Raw genomic sequence first — 16,998 nt, 5'->3', positions numbered from 1 at the left:
TACGGTGCAGTAATGAAACTGGCCAATTACTCCCTTCCTACACAGATAGGATAGATCACGCATCAAGATGCGTAGTATGTAGAACCTACACCGAGGTTCACATCAGGGGGAGTAGTGCGTGTTGTACTCTTTTTCCTTCATCATGGTTTTGTCCCACTGGGTTTTCCTGATAAGGTTTTAATGAGGCAACATTAAGCGTACTACAAATCCTGTATGGTTATGGCATCCAAGGGGGAGTGTTATGAACAATGTGGATTGCCATTAACCAAGACAAGAAGAGATGGCCTATCAGGCCACGACCAGGCCCAACCACAGCCGTGTCCAAGAGGAGAGAGAGAGACGGCTTAGAGAGAAAAGGAAACCATCTTTCCTTTTCCTATTAGATGTTATCTTTCATTTTATGTATTTAGTAGATTTTCCTATTTCATGTAGGATTAGGATAAGTACTATTTCCATTTATCTCTATCTTGTAATCCTTATATAAGGAACCCCTTTTGATGATTAATAATAGATACGAAATATTCAGTCTCAAACCCTTCGTTTACAACACCATATAGATTAAAAATTTTAATGAAGAAACCTTTTGCAGTTCCAGATTCAAATCGAAGTAGTTTTTGGTCAAACTTGCACAACAATAATCTTCAAGAAAATCTTTCAAGGAAACGAGAAAAAGGACGCCAGTACGCTATGGATTGATATTTTCGAAGTCTTAAGATGAAGTTTGTTCAAAAAAAAGAGATGAAGGTTAAAGTCAAGGTAAGTATACGCCTAAACTCTTCATGCTCAAATAACCTTTTGCATGAACCTTATTCTCATATACTTGCATATAATTTTTTTTCTGCATTCTAAACATTGTCCAAACCTAGATACTGCATGTAAGAAGGAAAGGATAAACAAAATATGTCAATAACATAATTAAAAAGGACTAATCAACTGTCGATTTGCTGGAATGAGTTTATTTTTATCGTGGTGATAGACTGATAGAGTGATAGTTCAGGAAAAGAGATTAAAATGGTCTCAACTTAAAACACATGTACAAAGCCCCTAGAATGCAAAGCACCACAAGAAGAAAAGAAAAGAAAAGAAAAGAGGGGGGGAACATGGAGATTTAAAGCAGCAAATGGAAACTCGGGGGCTAGAGAAAACAAAAGGATTCATGTCTACTATCCAGATTAAGATCTAACTTGATAGTAAGATTTCCTTACTTTTATTTGTGTGTTTGTAATTTATACAAATGTTGTGATTTTTTTTTTTAAATTTCAGATCAAAATATATATACTTTTAATTACTTTCTATTTCTATTTGTAGATAGAAGCAAAAAGAAAACTCCAAGTAAGCATAGCAATGAAAATAAAAATATATAAAAGAGTACTATGAAGAAATAAAATAAAACCATAAAAGAAGGGAAATACTACAAAGGGACTATATGCTTTCCCTCAATCTTATTTTTCATATGTAATAATTTTTTCCTGTTTTTGGAAGAAAGATATAAAAGATTCTTGGACTATAAAGCGCGAATTTTTTTTTTTCTAATTCTACTGATAAATATAACCCTCAACATAACATTCTTTCCATTATAAATTATATTTTAAAATATATATTCATTTCCATTGTAAATTATAAAAATAATGGCCTTATGCACGGGAGTAATACTAGTATAGAATAAAACCTTAACTTCGTGTAGATGTGTTAATATATTGTAGTTCTCATGGAAAAATAGATCGGTCAACCCAGAGCCGGGCTTGACCCCATGTGTGTGAAACATTTGAATGGACCTCCATTTTAGTGGGGCCCATTTTAGAAAAAAATATTTTTTGTATAAGTTAAATATGTAAATGTTTAATGTGAAAATAGGAAAAAATGATAAAATACAGATTTTAAAAGTTATAATTATATTAAAAAAATTGTAATAGACTAAAATGTTCTTTTAAATTTTTAAGTAAACAAAAAATATTTTTTCTTAAAAATAATTTTACTTTTTTTTTTCAAACAACTATCTTTAAAAAAAATATTAAATAAAAAATATTGTTTTGGGTAGGGTCCCCAAAATTTCAGGTCCGGCTATGGGTCGACCCTTAATTCATATAACATTAACTTATGAAATTTATTGTTATCACTAAATTTTAGACTTTTTCAAAATATTGCATAGAATTTTTTTGAAAGATTATATTATCCTCTAATTAGACGTGATTTTTATTAAAACATAATAAAACTAAGCAAACATGTCTGTATCAACCAATATAAATTGCATCAACTAAATTTTTATTAAGTGCATCAATTAACAATGAAAGAAAACAAAAAAAATCTACATATCTTCATCAGGGAATAACTCATCTTTTAAAGAAGGAGCAATCCACTGAATCTGAATATAAGTAATCTCCCAAAGATCATCATCCTCCTTCTGCACCAAAATCTCCTTCTCCTTCATCGTCCCAATCATTATAGTCAAAAGCTCAGGCACCACCTCCTGAAGCTTATTATCACCATACTCCCCCAAATCCGCCTTCATACACGTGTCCATCCTCCTCAACACCCCCAACCAAAACGTCCTAAACTCCACACTCCCAACAATCTGCTCCAAGTAGTGCAAGAACACGTTCTTCAGCATCTTCATCGCTATCTTCAACGTCCCTTCCATGCTCCTCATCTCCCTCTCCGCGCTCTCGCGCCTCGAATAGTCCAGTAGCTTCTCGTGCAAGTCATCTATCGTCGGGAAGATCACGTGGTCTATGCAGTAGATGCAACCCGACGGCGTGAACCCGAGATCCTCGTGCGCCATGGTGAAGCTTCTCTCTAGCGACGTCACCGCTCTGTTGCGTATCTCTTCTCGTCGCGCTAGCGTCGTTTTTCGAAAAGCTTCGGAGAGTTTGAGGAAGAGGTGGTGAACGAAGTTGACTCCTCTCAAACTGTTCTCCTCCACTGAGGATGAGCTGCTCGTGTTGCTAGCCACGCTGAAGTTATTCACCGTCTCTGTGGATGCTGTCTTGTACCATTGTATCAGCATTGTAACTGACTCCGTCATGAGGTCTAGTATCGTCAAGTTCTTCTCAACCGCGCTGTTTCGCAACGCGACGAAGCTGAAGGAGCAGTCTATGCAGTAAGCATAGCTTGACTGCGAGAGGTGCGATGCGTTGGTGGACATTAGACCGATGAGAGCGTCAACAGCTTGCTCCTTGGTCTCTGGATGTCTCCCGCACAAAGAGAGCAGCTGCAAGACGCTTTTCCACCCGATCTGAGTTTGGAGACTAGCGGAATGTTCCGTGATAATCCTGCTGACAAACTCTGTTATCGTGTCGTAACAAGTGTCGATAATCTCTTTATCTATCTTCCACATTATCGTTATCGACCTGAAGATCAGCTCCTCTGGGAGCTGGTCTTGGAGGTTAGCAGCGAGAATCTTGATGCAGACTTTAAACAAGCCCGGGATGCCTTTTTCGACGAAAGGGATGGGGGAGAAGAGAGGGAAGTTAGCTACGTTGAGTAGATACTCATGGTAGCTAGGCCAGAACATGTTGAACCGGTGGATGTTGGATAATGCCACAGCTATGATCAAGTCCCAGCAGAATTTAACCGTCTCTTCTTCCTCGATCGCCGTGCTGAACTTTTGTCCCTTTCCTGCAGCTGCGTAGATTAAAGAACGTCCTAGGTTCAGCACAGCAACGTCAGGGAGCACCGAGCTTTTGCTGAAGATTTGACCGATTCTACATTGTTTAATGACTTTAAGATTCTGCTCAAACTCACTCATCCCTAGAGCTACGGATTCTTCAACGCTGTCTAACGCCAAGAAGTGTGAGAATCTACCCATTAGGCTAGAGCCTTGTCTTCTGTTGAATTTATTTTCTTGGCTCGCAAGCATGTTTAGGTCAGATTCGGATAAGGCTTCTTCTTCTGTCGTCTCGAACTCTATAGCAGACTGCGGAAGAAGCTGGAGCTTTCTTAGCTTCAAGAGACAGTCCACAATGTTCCTCCACCCTCCTCTGATGGAATCTCCGAAGCTGTTAGCGAGCGTGAAGACCGCGAGAGTAGCCATTCTAGGTTTCATGTCGTGACTAAACGCGAAGAGTGTCTCTTCAGGTGTTGTGTAAGGGTTTAACAACGTTGTGAATTTACAAAAGGAGGCGATTAGCTCGTCGAGAATGTCTTCAAGACCGTACTGCGCAACTCTTGCTATAGAGATCAGTGCGTCGACGCACTCGTGAAGCACTTCGTCGTCATCCGAATGCTCAAAGAAGGCGGAAACAGCAGCTATAGATGGACCTGCTATGGTTGCAAACATGTCTCTTCCTATTCGCCGATCAAACTGGCACATGCTCAAAGGCTGTGTGGTCCTTGTTCTGTTCATCAGCTCAATCCATCTGTTTGGGTTCATCTCCACCGGACCTGAGTGTGTCGATAAAGCGAATGCGTTTGTTGAAATGGATTGGAATAGCTCTGATAGGTACTCTCTTGGAAGGTCTTTTCCAGCGTTGATTGCTCTGTTGTTGCGGATGAACTCGTCTTCAGTCATTTTCTTCTTAACCTGAGGGTTGTGTTGATCTGTGTTGAGCATGATAAGCGAGTAGCAGAGGATATGAACCGTGTCTTTACTTGCAAAGATCTCTGAAGACTGTTGATTATAGAACCTCTCGGAGAAAGCTTCAATCATACGTTCAATCTTTTGAGACTCTCCTGGTAGCCGAAAGGACTCCAAGAATGTTCTTAAAGCAGTATCAAGATTCATGCCTGTGAACTCAAACGTGTGTGTAAAGCTTTTGAGAACACTGAGATGTAACTCATCAGGATCTCCAAGGTAATCTCCAATCATTGTCTTGTCCAAACCTGGTGTGAATCTGAAGAAAGAAGCTAATGCCATTGGATCAGGAGGGTCAGAGACTAAGTGGTTATACTTCAAATACTCCAAACCCTTTTTCTCATCTCTATTGAAATGGTTAGCAGCTATTGCTAGCTTCCTCTTCTGAGCTTTCCTCACTCTTATATGCTCCACCCATGTCTCAAAATCCTCTTTTGGCTTCTCTATCCAAAAAGGTATGTACTCGTTAATCTCAACAGGGCTTGGCTTAATGGAATTGGAATCTTCTTCCTCACCACCTTCATCTTCTTCTCTATCCATATTGTCGGCGATGTTGTGAATCAAGATCACAAGACCTTCAAAGGCTTGGATTTGCATAGAGGTTAAGGGACCAGATGTAGGGAAGGTGTGTCTGCATAGAACTTTGCCTGTCTCTTCAAAAACATTCCTACATATGGGATCACAATCATAGTTCACATATGCTTCAACTATGAACGCAGGTTGTCTACAAAAATTGATTATCCCTTCAAGTGCAACTTCTTGTAACTGAAGGAAGCCTGTGAAAGCTGTAACTTTGAGCAGCACAAAGGAGAAGAAAGCTTCAAGTTGTAGCCTCACAAACCTAATAAAAGAAAAGACATTCTTTTAGCATTTAGGTTTACTTGTTAGACAAGAAACAAAGGACTTACTTGCGGAGGAAGTGATAGATGTTAAGGATACAACTAGAGATCATAGAGAGGACAAGAGGGCTTGAAGAAGCTCCATAATGGATCAAATGGTGAAACAAATCGTCTTGAACCATCCTAAGAAGCTTTGGATGTTGCCCTATAGCATCACCGCTTAACTCAATGGCACTATTGATTAAGACCAAAGCGAAAATCTGCACATCCTCGTCCGCGGTGTGGACGCTTGTCCCTTCCGAGTTCTCGACAACCTCAACAACATTGAGCAAAGAACATAAGAAATGAAAAATGTCGATGCAACAGCGTATTCCATATCCGCTGTTCATGTCGATTTCATCGGTGTCAGACTCTGAATCTTCACCACCTTCTTCTCCTCTGACTTCAAAGTCAGGTAACCTAGAGAAGATGATTTGAATCAGCTCATGCATTGTGTATCTTCCATTACGCTGGAGAAGATCTCCTCTACCAGCAGATTGTTGCACCACTTGGAAACATGTGTTGACTATTGTGCAAACCGCTTGATCTTCTAGTAACTCCTGTGTTAATTCACATCTTATTAGAAAACTTTGATCTAAAAGAGAAAAGGTCATGTTATGAGCTTCCAAATTAAAACTAATTCCTATAAATGCATTGATCCTAATTGTTTATGTATTAGTTTATTAATTCTTCAACTACCGATATGAGATATTATTCGTAAAAGCAAAAGACGAACGAACCGAGGCTGGATGTTTCATGACTCCGGTTAGAACTTGAAGGATCCTCATCATCACTGCATCTTCAGATATGGAATCTGTTTTCTCCAAACGACAACTAGTGATCCCAGAGACAATAGAGTTCATAGCATCTTTAGCACCAGGACTTTTCTCATCAAAGATTTCAATCTTAAGAATCTTCAAGATTGAGGACAAAGCCACCGCTGTGGCACTTGCGGGGATCTCATCGCTTTGAATGACTTCAAGGAAAGGCGAGAGGTAAACCGAAGGATCTATGGTGCGCCATTCTTGCTGAGGGTTGAAGATAAGGGCTCTCAGAGATTTGAGAGATTGTTGGACTGATGAATCACAATGATCTGTTTCTTGTGGAGACAGGTAACTTTCTGAGATGGGTCTACGGATGACAGCAAGGACTGCACCAACCTCTGTGTTAAGCATGCATGAAATCCCTAACTCTTTACGCTTTGCTTTCACCACGGCTCTCTCCATGTCTCTCACCTTACCACACTCTTTTTACCGACAAGGAAGAAAAACATTTAGAAACTATTTCCTTATTTATCTTGTCTCTGTAAGGTCTTGCCTTGGTTAGTGCAAACACACAAACTATATTTGGAATGTATGTTTTAGTGGCTGAGACTTAGTAATGGGTGACTTTAATTTCAACCACTTGTTTTCACATATCAAGGTAAACTCTATCATCCACCGTCAATTTCTCTATGGAGCTAAAGATAACGCTATTGGAAACTAAGGTAAGAAATGCAAACTCAAAATTTAGACGTATTATTTGGATTAAACCTAGGTTAAATATGTTTATTTGAATAAAACTCTACAATGTTGTCAAGAAACTATTGATGAATGAGGGGAAATTCCTAACATTGTAGTGTTTTTTTTTTATGATCACAAAAGAATCTCTTCCACTGATTTCGATTAAAAGAACTCTTCCAATACAGATTTAGTGCAACTTTTTTTTTTTGTCAAACTTCTAGTGCAACTTTATCATTTAGAAATAAATATACAAATGTAAAATGTATTCCTACATAATTACATTGCTTTTAAAATTTTCAATTAGCTGTTTTCCATAAATGAATTTTCTAATAAACATGTCCATTTGGAGTATTGGAATGAGAAATCACAAAAAGAGACATAAATTAGTTGAATAAACACTAACCACATCTTTCAATAACGAAATAAAATATAAAGTTATATAAAGTCTCATGGTGGGTCGCGGTTGTTTTCGTTTGGCTTTCCTCCTTCGTTGAAAAGAGTCATGGCTGGAAAATACTAGGAGTTATGTTTTTCTTTTCGTGGTACATTCGTCTAAGCAGCATGATGAAATTACTTTTCGATAGAGAAGACATATTTGCAGAAGTTATTAGAAGTTTTGTTGCAGTTGAATACCTAGATAGTTTATTTTTTAAACTTGCTTAATTTAGTTTGTTTTTATTATAGATTCATTTCAACTACAAGTTTAATTACTATTAAGTTTAACTGAATTTTTTTAATATTAAATTATGATTACAATTACAGAAAAAGTAAAAAAAAAATTCTCTACAATATTTATGAAACTATACCAATTGTACAATAAGCCATTATACTTGCATTAAGTTGAAAATTTTGTATAAGATAAATTATATTTTCCAAGAAACAAAACATCAAATTTCTTAATATAGATATTAATTAACCTTTCGATTAATCCTTTCTATTTCCATTTTTACATTATATCCATTTTGTTGTTTAAATAAAAAACAGTTATAAAAAATAATTATTACAGTTCAAATAATAATTATAACATCAAATTTCTTAATATAGATATTAATATGGAATGTATGTTTTGTGGCTGAGACTTAGTAATGGGTGATTTTAATTTCAACCACTTGTCTTCACATATCAAGGAAAACTCCATCATCCACTATCAATTTCTCTATGGCTTAAGATAGCGCTAATGTAAGAAATGCAAGCACAAAATTAAAATGTATTATTTGGATTAAACCTAGGTTAAATATGTTTATTTCAGTAAAACTCTACAACGTTGTTAGAAAACTAATGATGAATAAGGGAAAATTCGTAACGGTGTAGTGTATTTTGAAGGGGATAAAAATTTTGTAAAAGTTTTTTATGATCACAAAATAACCTCTTCCACTGATTTCGATAAAAAGAAATCTTCCAATACAGATTTAGTGCAACTTTATCATTTAGAAATAAATATACAGATGTATAATGTATTCCTACATAACTACATATCCTTTAAAAAATTTAAATAGATGTTTTCGTTAAATGGATTATCTATTAAGCACGTTCATTTGGAGTATTGGAATGAGAAATCACAGAAAGACAGAGACATAAACAAATTAGCTGGATAAACACAAACCACATTTTCGGTAACGAAATAAAATATAAAGTTATAAAGTCACGTAGCTATAATCCTTTCATTTTTATGATAATTTGGATAAAATTCAATTTTATGATGTATTTTCAGATATTTTTCAAAAAAAATTAAAAATAGCTTTGCTTTTTTTTACGATACTTTCAAATCTTACATTTTTACTATTTAAATATTATTTTATCTTAAATTATGAGTATAATTACAGGAAAAATAAAGAACTACTCTACAATATTATGAAACTATAGCAATTGTTTAAACAGTTTCTATTTGCATTATGTTAAAAAAATTGTATAAGATAAATTATATTTTCCAAGAACCACAACATCAAATTTCTTAATATAGATATTAGTTAGGCTTGTGACAAAAAAAATATTAGTTAACCTTTCAATTAATCCTTTCTATTATCATATTTGACATTATATCCATTTTGTTGTTTAAATAAAATAAAACAGTTCTAAAAAATAATTATTTGACCAGAATCGGAAATCAAACGGGGAATATAGTACGGATCCGGGTCAATCTCGAAATATAGTACGGATCCGGGTCAATCCGAATCATCATCTTCTACCCTGAATCAAAAACCCTAGCTGCTCTTCTTCCTTCTTTCTAACATCTCCTCAACTCAATTTCGCGCCGAGTGCGATTACAATGCATGGCCACGAAGATGTTCACTTCTCGTCATCTTCCATCAGAATCAATCCCGAATCTTCTCACGACCACTCTTTCCTCGCCAATCTCCAATCCTGCTCCAAAACCTTATCCTCCCACCTCTCAAACACTCGTCTCTCACTCACTCGAATGCTCGACTCGCTCAAGACTCGCCACACCTCTCCACGTGCGAAACCGGTTCGTCGCCACAATTCACCGACCCAGATGCTCAATTCAGTCACACAGCTCATGATTGGCAGCAAGTCTCCGCTACTCTCACTCTCCCTTATCCAGTCTACCCAATCGATTTGGTCCGACCCAGGAGCTGAGAGACTAAGCTCGCCGCTGCTTTGCTGCGCATCTCTGTCTCTAAACAGGCCTAGCGAATCGTCGACTCAGTCGGTGGAAGGGAAGGATGCGATACAGCAGCAGCAAGTTCAGAAGGGTCATTCATCGGCGAGTCGGAACGCGGAGGAGCGAGTTCTGATAAGCGAGGTGTTGGTGAGAACCAAGGATGGAGAGGAGCTCGAGAGGAAGGACTTGGAAGTGGAGGCGTTGGCTGCTTTGAAGGCGTGCAGAGCCAATTCTGCGCTGACTGTTCGAGAGGTGCAGGAGGATGTGCATAGGATTATAGAGAGTGGGTACTTTTGCTCTTGTACTCCTGTTGCTGTTGATACACGCGACGGGATACGTTTGATGTTTCAGGTATATATGCATTGTGATTGCTCTTTTTAAATAGATGAGGGAAAAAAAAAATAGTCTCTTTTTGTGTTTTGGGATGAAAATAATTCTCGTTTTCTTGCCATAAGGTAGAACCAAACCAAGAGTTTCGTGGGTTAGTCTGTGAAAACGCAAATGTTCTTCCTTCAAAGTTCATACAGGAAGCTTTCCAAGATGGATTTGGTACGCCTCCTCTAATTTGGCTTGCTTTTTCGTCTTCTGTTAGGATGTACTTATAAGTTCGTCACTATAAAATGGATTCATAACACTGGAACCTGACACAATTTCGAGTGATGGATGATAAAGCTAAAGTTTTTATAACACATGGTGTAAAATGTGTGTGTTTTAGCCTTGAATGGAGAAGATAGAATATGGGTAGGTAGTATAACCGAAATGTTTTCATGCTATGATTGCAAGCTGTTAGCATAAATATTACTGCTATGAACCCGAGCATATGAAATTCATTTGAAGTTGCTCTCAGTTTACATGTAAATGTATGAAGACTAATTAGTTGGGATTCTCGTGTTTTGGCTAAGGTAATTGTTAGTAAATTGTGGTGTGAAGTTTTGTAGGGAAAGTGATTAATATCAAGAGACTGGAGGAAGCTATCACATCCATCAATGGATGGTACATGGAGCGTGGTCTTTTTGGAATTGTAAGAGTACACCATTACTATTTTTCCATAAAAAAATAAATTGACATCCTGGATTCAATCGCTTATGTAGTTTATAATAATCGACATGTGCTGTCTACTATTGTAGGTTTCTGATGTTGATACGCTTTCCGGAGGTATAGTAAGGCTTCAAGTTGCTGAAGCAGAGGTTAACAACATTTCTATCCGATTCCTTGATCGTAAGACGTAAGTTGGTACCAATTCCTCCCCCTTTTTATGAAATTAATAGTGGTTTGAATAGTTAGTAATTCTGGATGACACTGGCAGATTCCTTTTATTTCAACTATTACATTACGATTTTGATTTGCTATTGGTGTCTTCTATTTTTAGTGGCGAACCAACTAAAGGGAAGACAAGGGTTGAGACAATACTTCGACAGCTTACAACAAAGAAGGGACAGGTATTTTTGGACTTTCTCAGCTTAGATGTAAATATAAGCTGGTAACTAGAACGTCATATTTTACCTGGGTTGTTAGGAACCACTCTCGATGGTATCATCTATTGATGAAATCGTTTGAAAACCTTATTCTAAATTAAGTTTGATCACTTTCTAAGGTGTTATACTGTGTTTATATTCTTCAGTTGACAAAAACTGAAAATTTCTTAGCAAATTTTGCCGTAAATAGTTTTATGCTTGATCCTCCAAGATGCTGTGGACCTCTACATATAGATCTTGCCTAATCTGGCTTTTAATCGCTGTAGGTCTACAGCATGCTTCAAGGGAAGAGGGATGTTGACACTGTGCTAGCCATGGGAATCATGGAAGATGTTAGTATTATTCCTCAACCTGCAGGTGGTGAGTAAATGTATTCCTCGATCCCTCTAGTTTCACTCTGTGCTTAAGGTGCAGTAGCATGATTGGAGAAAGTAAATGCCTTACTTATCCATCAGGCAGACAGGCACAATAACGACAGTTTTTAAAAGTATATTATAGCTGAAATTTTGTACTCTTACCTTGTTTTTTTCCTGGAAATGTTAGATAGTGGGAAGGTTGATTTGATCATGAACTGTGTCGAGCGTCCCAGTGGAGGCTTCTCTGCTGGTGGTGGAATATCTAGTGGGTACGTTTAGTTGTTAACTACATACAGCGTTTCACTTTTTTTCTTTGGTAGATTGACGACAAAGTTTGTGTATTTCTTATTTGTAGAATCACGAGTGGCCCCCTATCAGGACTAATTGGAAGGTAAAGTCATGTGACATTGCTGTCTTCTGTAGCATTAAATCTGTATATACTATTTGTGACGATTCATTTTTAGCTGTGGCCCAAGCTGGGTTTATTAGTAAAGACATTACTGGTGTAATTGAAGTTATTATTTCATGCAGCTTCGCTTATTCCCACCGTAATATATTTGGAAGAAACCAGAAGCTTAACGTTTCCCTAGAGAGGGGTCAAATTGACTCTATCTTTCGTATAAACTACACTGATCCATGGATTGAAGGAGACGACAAAAGGACATCCAGATCTATTATGGTTCAGGTAAGACCTTAACAGGGGTTCTTGCTCTTTTGGCTATCTCACTGAGAATGTTAAGTTGACTAATAGACTAACTAGCTTCATATTGTACTAGAATTCTAGAACACCAGGGAATCTTGTTCATGGCAATCAACCAGACAATGGTAGTCTGACAATTGGTCGGGTTACAGCAGGTATTGAGTACAGTCGGCCATTCAGGCCAAAGTGGAGTGGTACTGCTGGACTTATATTTCAGGTATCACTGTCCTCGATATTTTCAAGTTTCTGTGGAACACAATCAACACTCACCACAATAGTTCTGCCTCCACTGGATCTTGCACAGTGTGTATGTTTAGCCTACTCCCATTTTCGTTTTAATTTTAATGTTCCAGCATGCTGGTGCTCGTGATGAACAAGGGAACCCTATCATTAAGGACTTCTACAGTAGCCCTCTAACCGCAAGGTATGCACCAAAAAATGAAATGTCTTTTGGTTTTGCTCATTGTTTCCACTTTCGCTAATGCTGTATGTGGCCATTTAATTGATACATCTTATTTTTATGTTTGCTCGTGTAGTGGTAAGACCCATGACGAGACCTTGCTAGCTAAATTCGAAAGCATTTATACTGGCTCAGGTGAACATGGATCAACAATGGTCAGTCTCAATCCTCTCTTGGTAGTTATATTGGCCTTTTCTTTTTTTGTACGCTTAACTCTTATCTGTATTTATATACCAGTTTGCGTTTAACATGGAACAAGGGCTTCCCGTTTTGCCCGAATGGTTATTTTTCAATAGAGTGAATGCTCGTACCAGGAAAGGCATACACATTGGACCAGCTAGTTTTCTATTTAGGTATGCTAAACTACTTGCAGCATAACATTTCTTTTAAGCTCCATTCGTCTTTTGTGATTCTAATCACCATTTCCCAAGTTGTATATAGCTTATCTTACCTTGTTCATGTTTTACAGTCTGTCAGGCGGACATGTGGTGGGAAACTTCTCACCTCATGAAGCATTCGCCATTGGTGGAACAAACAGCGTAAGAGGTTACGAAGAGGGCGCTGTAGGATCTGGTCGATCATATGTAGTTGGTTCAGGGGAGGTCTCTTTCCCAATGGTGAGACTTTTCTCTGACAGTCCTAAGATCTTGTTTCGTAACAAAGATGAATGTTATGACTCTCATACTTGCCTTTCTTTTGCAGAGAGGACCGGTCGAGGGCGTCCTTTTTACAGATTATGGTACTGATCTGGGATCAGGAAACACTGTCCCAGGTACAGTACAGACTAGGCTTTCGTGTTTTTACCTTATGCATCTTACGTTATGCTTGTAAGTTTTGGAATCTCTCACAAGTGACCATCATCTTTGTTAATTTATGTCCTTTAGGTGATCCTGCGGGGGCTAGGTTGAAGCCTGGAAGTGGTTACGGGTATGGTTTTGGGGTGCGTGTTGATTCTCCGTTGGGGCCTCTACGCCTTGAGTATGCCTTCAACGATAAGCACAATGGAAGGTTTCACTTTGGTGTTGGCCAACGGACCTAAACTTACCAGTCTCATCTGTTTTTTTTTGGTCCTTGATTCTAAAAATGTTTTCTTGGTCTTTGTCGTACATTCATCTATATGACTTGTTAATTATCTCATCTATTTAGTTAACTCACTGTCCTGTGTAATTTTAGAAAACTCCGAGATTCATTTGAAAAGCTAAGATATTTATATGAAAGTTTTCTGTTTTAACGTACACTGGACTTTGATACGCTTTTAAAAGTTGGGAATATTAAAAAAAATATAATTTATAATATCAATAGATTTTAACATTTGATAAGTAATGTTTTAATTTTTTATTTGGAATTTTTTTATAAAAATATTCTAACTAAATTTTGTTAAGTTTATTAATACTCTTTTTTTTTTTCTACCCAGTTTAATATCTCAACTAATTATTCTGTCTATTTTAATATACAAACTTTTGATACGGTACTCTTTTTTAATACCTAAATTATGTTTATTTTAATAAAAATATTAATAAGTTTCAAAAAAAATTTAAAAAATCTCGAGAATTCCCAAAACAATCTGAAAAATTGTAATTTTATTTTAAGTCTTAGAAATAAAAGTAATTAAATTATGGATAATCTTAAATTGTGTAATAAATTTTTTAAGAATGAAATATGAAATTTGGTATATTTTAGGAAATAGAAAACAAATTTATTTACTTTTCCTTCGAAACTGAGTTTTTATAAATTTATAAGTTTCTCCATAATTTAGTTACTTTTTTTCCTATAGCTTATAATAAAAAAGGAAATTTTAAAGATTTTGGAGGGCTTATAAAATTTTGTTTGATACTTATTAATATTTTTGATTAAAATAAACAAAGTTTGGGTATTAAAATGAGCATAGTTTTAAAAGTTTGTGCATTAAGATAGGTAAACTAATTAGTTGGGTATTAAAGTGGGTAACAAAAAAAATAGTTGAGGTATTGATAGTATAGATAATTATATTATTTTATATTTATATTAAATATAAAAATAATCTAAAAGGTTACTTAATTTTTTTTTAATTATTTCAACCCTTTTCATTATGAAGTTTTAATAAATTATCAGTAATTTGTTTGGTAAATTTGTGATATATACTTATTTGATAAATAATTAAATTTTTTGATGTTAATTTATTAACTCTAACATTTTATTTGTATACAATTATTTGATTTCAATTTAACCCATAATTTTGCATATATAATTATATGTTTTCAATAATAAAAAAAATTAAGAATAAGAATCTAATATTTATTAATTTTAAAGGTTTAATTTTATATTAAATGGTTTTTTGTAGTATCTAAACTCGAACGTAGTTATATTTTCAATTTTTTTATAAAATATTTGAGTGGTTTTAAATCAACTAATTTAAAAGAAGATAAATAAAATATTATTAAAAAGGTAGGACTTAATTTTTTATATTGTTTGGACAAAAGATTAGTTATTGTGTTATTTGGAAACATATTTGGTAGTATAGTGTTATTTACCATAATAGTAAATTTAACTATATAGTAGAACTAGTGGTTTGTCTGCGCGTATTTGACATCTTGATTATATAAATTTAAAATTTTTTTGTTTGTTTGTTGTGTAATTTACTAAATAACTTCTCTTTTGTTTAGGACATAACAAAATTAAAATTTTGGAAACCGATAACATAGACGAATTGTTTTCATAAAATAGCGATGAAATTTTCTTATCTAGAGATGTAAATCATGTATTAAATTTTATTTGTGCAGTAGATAATAGTTGTTCTATTGTGAATTATATTCTTAACGTATGAAAGTGAAACCGGCTTAAAATGAAGTAAACAAAAGAGATAAGCCATATGGAGAGTCATAGAGTTTTATTCTTGGATATAGATGCGATATTTAATGTGAGAGAGTGAGAAGAGTGGTGGGAGCGGCATTAATGGCTTGATTAATATAGAACAAAGACGAAAACTGAGTAATTACACTTGCATTGATCAGAGTTCGTGAGATCCGAAGAGAAACCGTGAATGTTCTCTAGCAGCTTAGTTAAAGACAGAGTGACAAGCGTCAAATTTTGGAATTGGCAGTGCTGAAATAGCGTACTCTGAAGCTTTTTTCTTCTACTTTATTATTATAGATAGATAGTGTATTTGATTTAAAAACGTACAAAAAAGGAGAATGATTTTGTTTTAATAAGAGCGATGATATTATATGTTTGGCTAAGAAAACCTCATTGCAAGCGTTCCATAATGTTATGGTATCATGAGGAATGGAGAGCTCTGAATCTCTCTTAATGATAGAGAAGAGTGGAAACTTGCAGGAGTCTTCAGGGATGCCATATTAACTTTGTCATCTGGTCGATCAAGTTGATCCACTGTTTAAGAGGGTTTTCAAGAAGCAATCTGTAGAATTTTGTTACATTAAGAAAAGAAAAAAGATATTTCGGTGTATATATATAGTGGACGAACTGTTAAACCTATCTTAGCTCCGATAGTATTCCACTGAGATGGTTGTTTAGCTTTGAACTAGATTCATGTGATTTCAAAAATTAGAGGGGATGATTGGAAGGAACTGTAGCTTTATATTTTTGCTTTAGAAATAAATCTGTAGATTTTTTTTGCTGTGGTTGTAGATAATTTTGCTGTAGAATATTAGCTGTAGGTTTAAGAAGATTCAAAGACTTACATATAAATTTTCTAAAGCAAAAAATAAGTGATCTAAATTTATGGCTTTCCACAGCTAAAAATAAATAAAAAAGAAAGAAAAATCTGTAGCTTTAAAAAAATTTTACAAAGCATGATTGGCAAAATTTTGGACTGTAGAAATAATTTAGGCTGTAGAGAGATCTTACAGCACTTCTAAAGCACTCGCCAATCAACCCCAGAATTAGTTTGGGTAGCCAAAAAAAATTATTTAATGAAAATTAAATTTAAATTTAAATTTAAATTTATATTTTTTGTGCATGATATAATTGTATCTTATTCATGTCAAACACAATGAATAATAAAAAATATATTTTCTACTTCTACATTTAATCAAACATAACTTATGAATGTAGACGGGTCTCCGATTGTATTCAGCGAATTAAATATAATCTATCAAGTCCACAGTTTTGATAAAACGAAAAATAATAGCAACTGCCTTTCTGTTGTATAATTATTGAAATAAAGCAAAACTCTTATTTGGTTTTATATTTTGATTGGATTTTCAATTACTTATTTGAACTTATCTTTTACAATTACTTACCTTTTTCATTATAGTAATTTTTATGATCATATATTATGCTGATGATGTATTTTTGTCATTTTAGAATAGTGTCAAATTCATGGCAAGTCATTTTATTGACTTCCTAGAAAATGTTTTGTTTGTTCGTGAACTGGACCTTGACTCAATCAATTCCTCCTTTTTCTGCTAAAAACCTTGGGTCAATTTGCGTAAAGCAAGT

At 35.3% G+C, this 16,998-nt stretch overlaps 2 protein-coding genes across 2 annotated transcripts; one reads left to right on the top strand and one right to left on the bottom strand.

The window, feature by feature from the left end:
- Nucleotides 1–2,254: 2,254 nt before the first annotated feature.
- Nucleotides 2,255–6,692, bottom strand: LOC106317987 (ARF guanine-nucleotide exchange factor GNL2). Its single transcript, XM_013755815.1, has 3 exons — nt 6,189–6,692; nt 5,479–6,008; nt 2,255–5,411 (listed from the first exon to the last, which is right to left on the bottom strand). Exons 1-3 carry the CDS (start codon nt 6,672–6,674, stop codon nt 2,306–2,308), a joined length of 4,122 nt encoding a protein of 1,373 aa, XP_013611269.1. The 5' UTR covers nt 6,675–6,692; the 3' UTR covers nt 2,255–2,305.
- A 2,420-nt stretch (nt 6,693–9,112) lies between these two features.
- Nucleotides 9,113–13,778, top strand: LOC106319352 (outer envelope protein 80, chloroplastic). Its single transcript, XM_013757650.1, has 16 exons — nt 9,113–9,921; nt 10,026–10,119; nt 10,509–10,591; nt 10,698–10,795; nt 10,940–11,009; nt 11,312–11,405; nt 11,589–11,670; nt 11,757–11,792; nt 11,933–12,086; nt 12,178–12,318; nt 12,455–12,525; nt 12,638–12,716; nt 12,799–12,914; nt 13,031–13,178; nt 13,264–13,333; nt 13,446–13,778. Exons 1-16 carry the CDS (start codon nt 9,217–9,219, stop codon nt 13,598–13,600), a joined length of 2,196 nt encoding a protein of 731 aa, XP_013613104.1. The 5' UTR covers nt 9,113–9,216; the 3' UTR covers nt 13,601–13,778.
- The last annotated feature ends 3,220 nt before the right edge of the window (nt 13,779–16,998 follow it).

The sequence above is a fragment of the Brassica oleracea genome, chromosome C9, assembly GCF_000695525.1.
Source record: "Brassica oleracea var. oleracea cultivar TO1000 chromosome C9, BOL, whole genome shotgun sequence".
NCBI classification, from domain to species: domain Eukaryota; kingdom Viridiplantae; phylum Streptophyta; class Magnoliopsida; order Brassicales; family Brassicaceae; genus Brassica; species Brassica oleracea.
The sequence above is the reverse complement of the archived record's forward strand: the minus strand, read 5'-3'. Positions and strand labels throughout refer to the sequence as shown.